The sequence below is a fragment of the Cyphomyrmex costatus genome, unplaced genomic scaffold (assembly GCF_001594065.2).
Source record: "Cyphomyrmex costatus isolate MS0001 unplaced genomic scaffold, Ccosl1.0 scaffold286, whole genome shotgun sequence".
Taxonomy (NCBI): Eukaryota; Metazoa; Arthropoda; class Insecta; order Hymenoptera; family Formicidae; genus Cyphomyrmex; species Cyphomyrmex costatus.
The window spans coordinates 139,632-146,932 of record NW_017276976.1 but is presented as its reverse complement, the minus strand read 5'-3'; the positions used below and the strand labels follow the sequence as shown (position 1 = coordinate 146,932).

At 34.8% G+C, this 7,301-nt stretch overlaps 2 protein-coding genes across 2 annotated transcripts in view; one reads left to right on the top strand and one right to left on the bottom strand.

Moving 5' to 3' along the window:
• Positions 1-599: 599 nt before the first annotated feature.
• LOC108775141 (syntaxin-1A) overlaps positions 600-7,301 on the top strand; it is an 8,858-nt gene continuing 2,156 nt past the window's right edge. Inside the window, exons 1-4 of the mRNA XM_018541425.1 lie at positions 600-912; positions 1,488-1,583; positions 1,667-1,760; positions 1,842-1,916. Of these exons, the coding sequence (XP_018396927.1) occupies positions 880-912; positions 1,488-1,583; positions 1,667-1,760; positions 1,842-1,916 (298 nt within the window). The 5' untranslated portion in view covers positions 600-879. The remainder of the gene's footprint in view (positions 913-1,487; positions 1,584-1,666; positions 1,761-1,841; positions 1,917-7,301) is intronic.
• LOC108775139 (condensin-2 complex subunit D3) lies at positions 1,994-6,153 on the bottom strand. Its single transcript, XM_018541423.1, has 2 exons — positions 2,687-6,153; positions 1,994-2,345 (listed from the first exon to the last, which is right to left on the bottom strand). Exons 1-2 carry the CDS (start codon positions 6,151-6,153, stop codon positions 1,994-1,996), a joined length of 3,819 nt encoding a protein of 1,272 aa, XP_018396925.1.

Genomic DNA, 7,301 nt, shown 5'->3' with positions numbered 1-7,301 from the left:
AAAATTTACTTTAAATTTACTAATTTTCAATTAATAATTAAAAATAATTAAAACATTTTACTATAATAAAACAATTTGATTTAACTCCACCAATATTAAACAAATTTTTTTCTTTATTTTCCTTCCTACTCTTTTTAAATATTAAATATAGTCAAAATATGGAAGAAATATATAGAAAATTTCTAGATAATTACTTATCAACACGTATTAAGTGAGTTTTACATTTTCATTTATTTAAGGGCACACTATTTATGTGCCTTGTGAATAAATTTATAAATATATATTTTTATATAAGAAAAACAAACTGGCAGTATTCATTGTAAACTAATCTAAATTTACTTTTAATATTAAGTTGGTATCTCAAAGATGATTTTCTATCAAGTTCTATTTTTTAAATTTAATTTAAATATCAAAAAAAACTGAAAAGATTTCTACACAGAAAAGATTAATGATTGATGTTGATTGATAGAAATTGCTGTTGAAAATGTAATTATTTCGTCTTTAATATTACAATTTTACAAATAAATGACATCTTTTAACACATAATAGATTGCTTTGAATTAATAAATTAATAAAGAAACGTATAATTGCAACGGCCTTCTGACGCACAGCTGCTAAGTGCCCATTTCCTATTTCATTTCAGATGCAAAGTATCTTCAACCTATGTGCACATTAGAAGCGTGTCACGCATTTCAGTCGAAGAAACACTCGAGTTAGAGTGCTTCTCCGTTGACAATGTATCGACTGCGAGGTACGAAACGGCAAAACGGATTTTACCCGATATTCATAGTGCACTGATAAGAGAGATAACGAAGCATACTGTATTTATTCCACTCACAGAATTATCAGTTATATGCCGATTCTAAAGAAATATTCATCATGGTCCGCGATCGTATGGCTGACCTGCGTGCTGTTAGTATTTTTATTTTTTCTGTAGTTATTAGAAATGTATCGAAAAAGAAAGGACTTTAACCATTAATTAATAAGTATATAATCTCGAACGATATGTTGGTGCATGAATCGTACGCGTAAAGAAAAGTTTTAATAAAAAAAAATGTTCACTTTCGAATCAACTTATCGTTACTTTCGCTTATGATTAAAGAATACAATACAGAAGGATAGCCTTTTTCCGAAAGGGCTGATTTCGCAAAAAGGCTGCGACATATACATATAATTAATATCTAATTATAAATATTTATATTTTTTAAATATATATTATATAATATACTTTTTTACTGAAAATATGTTCACGCAAATAAATCAGGATTGGTAAAAAACATGTTTTAAACATGTCTTAAACATTTTAACGTACTTAATCGATCTTTTTAATGTTTTACGTGTTTTTTTTTATAACAGAGTTTAAAGTATTTAAAGCATTAACAACATTAACAGAAACATAATATTATAGTCTTTAAAATGAAACACCAGTCTCTATGTCAATTCTGAAATAAACAGTCTCGAAATTACCACATACTTAACTTCTCCAGAGCCGAAGCAACAGCAGTACTTTTGGCAGAGGATTCTTGCAAGACGTACACCTCCAAATAGCTCAAAATAAAAAGCTCAAAGAGTTACTTGATGAAGTACGTATGAATGTATCAAGTTATCATGAAACCATTACATATTCTCATAATCAAAATGATTGAGACACAGTGTATTAATTTAGGCCGAGGAAATACGCGGTCTGATTCACCTTATAGTTGAAAATGTTTCTATCGTGAAGAACTTGCATAACAATGTCCTATCGCACACAAATAAGGGTAAGTGGCAGTATCCAAAAGTCGTACGAAAAATTTACAATTCATACATATATATAAATATATACATATATCTATTTGTAGACTTGCAAAAAGAATTAGATACTCGCACGTGTACGATTTCACAGACGGCTATTCACGTGCAGCGAAAGTTACGAGGTAGGTAGATTTGTACATTCCGTAAACGTGATGTTTAAAAGTGAGATCAAAATTGGCATTAAACATCGATTAGTTCATTAATCACTGACCTTTAGATTTTTACGAGAAATATCTGGTGATATTTCTTGCTCGTTTGATCTTTTTCTTGAAGTGAGAAAATCGCTAGAATTTAAATTCTGCGTCAATGTAGGCGTGCTGGTAATAAAGCTCGGCTCTGGAGGTGGTGTTTGTAGCAACAATCTTTCCAGGTGCACCGGACTTGCAATTAACTTGTCATAAGATGATGTGAGTAACGAGGGTGAAATACGATGGAGTAAGACTCGGGGTGTTGCTCGCTTACATGTACCTATTAGCGAATCATTGTTACCTATATTGGCCGACGAACTGCTTTCACCGTTATTTTCTGAATTTATTTTATCCTTCAGTCTCCTGAAACATTACATCACATATATTTACATAGTATATATTTCTGATGAGATAAATTATAAGAAAAAACGTTTCAACAAAGATGTACAAAAATAATATTTTAATACAAGGACTCTTAATATAAAAATGACCAATTGTGTAATGCAAAAAGAGTCAAATTAATAGAAATAATTTATCTAAAAAGATGTACAAACTTTAATACCTATCTTTCATAATCGTTAAGTCTTTAAATCGAAGTTAATTTTTATCTTTTTTGTATAAAATCACAATATACAAGAATTTTATGATTTTATTATATGTTAAAATAAAGTAATGTAGAATCATTTTTAAACTTTTACACATACCGTTGATAAGAATCCATTTCTTTTTCTAATTCAGGATATTCATCTAATAAATTGACTAGCTGCTCTTTGTCATATTCCGAGTAAATTTTGAATAACAATTTGTCTACATCTTCTTTCAAGGGAAACTTTAATGCAACTAATTTCTTTTTAAGCATAATTATTGTAGGTAATAAATTATCTAAGTTATGTTTTTTCAATCCCGTTATAATGACATTCGAAGCGTTGTTAGGTGTACTTGAGGGAGTCGAACTTGTTTCATCAAGCTCCGTATCATCTCTGTGTCTTTCACCAGAAGATAGTTGCAAACGATTATTGTTGAGTATGAACAATGCATCTTTCAAGACGCATGCACCCTCCTCGATCGTAACGTCGATAGAATTCCCATCGCATACCTCACGAAATATATGCTTGGTCAGTTTCGTAACAAGTTCAAACTTCGCGGACATGTCCAGATGCTCCAACATAAATTCGTAAATGACATTACGTTTCTTTTCATTCGCTCTTCCAGGCAGAGTTAGAAGCTTCATCTCCTGATCGAGCATTCTATGGCCGGTATACGCGTTTCGGGAGTGGTAATTGTTGTAATGATATATGCTATCCAGAAACTGTTGAGAAATCAAAGTCTTGTTCTTCATCAAAAGTCTCTCTTCCACTAGAAAGGTAGTTAGCTCACGTATCATGCTGTTTGTGTCCGACAGCATCGTTAATATATGAAAAAAAAATGGTCCCTTCAGTTTTATAAAATCTTCCAACAATAACTGAATAAATATCACCACTATGGCTTCTCGTACGGCTGGATTCGGATCCTTCATGCTGATGCATAAATCCGGAAGGTATGGCTCCACAAGAGCAGTAAATCTCACGCAGATATCGGCCAGCGCTTTCGCAGCGTTTATCTTGACCGACGTTTTTATCAACGAATTCGAATTCGTTCCCTGACGCATTACGTTACCAAGTATCGGTGTGACTTCCCTCGCGACTTTACAATCTCTCAGCGCTTGCTGACAGAGAAGGATCACCGCGGACGCCTGAAGATCCTTCATTTCTTTCACCGTATCTGGTAGTGATTCCCACTGCAACAGTAATCTTTCAAAAATTCGTAAAGTTGACGATGAAATTTTGTTGGTGCAGAAAAGCGATGCATGGCCCAGCGTAAATACAGCTCTGATTTTCACTGTGTCTTGCGTACAATTTCTGTTCTCCCTCAACAAATCTTGAATCTCTGTCTCCGACAATTTCATCAGTTTCACCATATCCGATTCTATCGCATGGCTGCTCTGGTCGGCATGTAAATATCGTAAAATACTATTCAAAATATCTAGACAGATGCTGATTAAGTTAAAATTGATTTCAAATTGGCAAATAGATTTGTGAAGATGCTGATAGAGATCTTCGAGACAATCGTGATCCAAGACAGACCAAGCGTGTCTCAAAACGTGTAAAACTAAACTCGCGTGGAAATCGTTCTTTCGAATAATTTCCTTATAATCCGTGATATATTTACGTATATTCGGAATCTTCATATTCTCGGATAAAGCGGCCAACAGAATCCACGCGCCTATAGTATTATCTGTACCAACGTGCGATTGCAAATTCGATATCATAGACTCGCTAATAACACCGTTCTTCACCCACAAGCTGCAAGCTTTCGACAGATGTTTCCTCATTCTCAGATTACTCAACCTATTCAGAATCCTCCATGGTAAGCTATTCGCAGCATTCGGAATATAGTTAGTGGCGTTCGTTATTCTATTTATCAACACGTCTTCCAGACACTCCAGCACCTTCCCTTGTACTCTTGCCTCAATGTCGAATATTTGCGGTACAACAGCCTGTATCCATTCGTCGAGAAGACTTGAATTGTGAGGGAACTCCTGCAAAATTTCGGATAAAATGTGCACGGCAAATTGGCGCACAGTTAAGGTGGAATCTCTGCAACGATCGCTTATTACCTGCAACATTTTACTTACTAGCGATGGGAACATGATGGCGAGGTTTCTCGAGATCTTCAAAGCATTCCGTCGCACTAGTGCACGCTCGTCATTGATTCTATCCAACAACATTGCAATTAAAGCAGCTGATCCTGGTAACAGATCAACATCCTTCAACAACGCTTCTTCTAGATCTTCAAGCATGGGAAACGTTTTATTTGAGACTGAAACTTTGAATATACTTTGAAGAACAACCCTGTCAGCTTCGTTGTTGCAATCAGAGAACAAAGCAAGCGTGGCCATAGCTCTTCCTCTCACTAAAGCAGACCGATCCATACAGCGAGACAATACAATAGCTATCAAAATCCTTCTTATTTTCATCTTGATATTTTTGTTTAAGTTATCGTTCGTTAGAAACGATTCTGTCAAGAGCATTCCTACAATTTCCTGTGCAAATAATCTATAAGATGACTTATTATTGTGTGAAAATAATATTATGTCTCTAAAAATGTCAAGAATTATATCTTCTTTACATATATTCAACAATTTTATTATAACAACCGCTTGCCTTTGACGGCCTTCCGATCTTTCTGGACAGTTTACCATCAACTGATGTATTAAAGTGACAATTCCCTGCACAGTTTCCTGCTCATGAATTGTTAATAAATTCTTCAGAAAATATACAGCTGCTTCATGTACAATAGTTATAGATTTTGGTTGTGCGTGATGAAATGACAAATCAGGCAACATATACTGCGCTATTAACATTATAGTTAAAGCTACTGTTCCATGATTGCTATTGCATAGCTCTTGCAGAGCTGCAAACGCATTCTGAGATAAAGACGTTATTCCTGAATTGTAGTGAGACTTGACGTACATTTCCAATCTTGTGATATTTAGCAATATGCGAATTGTAACATCTAAGGACTCGGCGTCTTCTTTAAAGCGAAATGATTTCAACATTGTAATGAGATTAGAAATAATCCTGTTTAATCCTCTTGTGAGTTTTAATTTCTCAGAATGCAACAAACTGGAATATAAAGACAATTCATCGTCTTCCTCTTTATTACTTTTAATGGAGAATAAACTCTTGGATATTTTCAATGTATCTATCGCTCTCTGGTATAAATTCGGATGGTAAACTCTGAACGCACTGCTGCCAGGTATCGTGAGGAACATAAGGTACAAACTTGTGGCTTCCAGACATGCCTGGATGGAGTCCTTGTTTGTCTCTTGCTGGCCCGTCTTCATTATATAACCTAGCATAGCAAGTAAACCGCGGACGTTGATGTTCAACATCATCAGGGCCTGCCATGAAAATTCGGGGCTCCCGCCGCATTCGTTCGCAGCAAGCCATGCCTCCAGCTCGAGGCGGGACTCCTGTAGCAACCGCCTCACGTCATCGCTCTCCAAGTAATCAAGACACTCGTTGGATGGCTCGTCATAAATAACAAACTCGGCGTCCCAAACTGACTTGATCCAACTCTCGTCGAGAATGTCCAACTTAAAATTATGAAATACGCGAAACGACTCCATGGTTCTATACCGATTTCAGAACACAGCCGCTATCAATAGTGTTCCCTCGTAATCGCGGCTCCCATAGACGTAAATATAACCTTAACTTATCGTCACGATAATGCAGCACAGATCGGCAGGGTTTCAGGTTATCATCTTCTGCAAGCGTATCGATAATGACTTTACAGACTTGCTTCTATGACCAGCAAGAATAACTTTCGTGAATAATTTATTATAAAACATTTCGGTCACCGTTACGGAATGTTCCAAGCGAACAGCAATACTCACCGTCCATGTACGAGCGGCAAACTGAATAACCAATCTGACCAATCGTCTGCATAGTGTCCATTTCTAACAAAGTAGATAACTTTAATTTTTGTTTTTTTTATCTACTTCTAATTTCAAAAATTAGAAAAAGTAAAGAGTAAATTATTTCGAGATTAAAGTTAATATATACTGGCAGAGATTAGCCTAAATTTGAATAATTGCATTGGCTACATTCAGCAGACTCAACTGTTGAGTGAACGCTCGCTGTTATTAGTGTATTCTTTTAGATCATCCAATCAAATTTTAAATCTAGAAGAATACACTAATAACAGAGAGCGCTCACTCAACTGTTGAGTCTGCTGAACGTAGCTGACTATTACATAGCAAATGCTTAGCAATAGGAGAAATATTAGGAACAGATATTAAATATAAGAATTTTAACCTGTCAGAAAGCGCACATTCCACAGTACACAGTTCTGATAGGATTAAAATTCTTATATTTAATATCTGTTCCTAATATTTCTCCTATTGTGCGCAGACCCTAAAATGACGTAAAAAATGAAAAGCAAAAAAATATTTCAAATCAGGAAATACATAGTATCCCATAAAAAACCTTTTTTTAAAAAAAGAAAAAAAACATACGCCAAGTGCATATAAAAGATACTGAACTTCTTGATCAAAAACAGATATGAGATAAATATAATTGACCAAGTGTATTCTTCATTACGCCAGTCACATAAGACAGATCAAAAGTGACTATAATTGTCAACTGGATTATAGTGAAGAAAAAACTTGGCGTGCCCGGGTCGCATTAATTGTAAACAGTATTCAGTGAAAACATTATTTCAACATAGTATTTGCATTATAAATTAAAATATAAAAATAACAGACATATGTATACA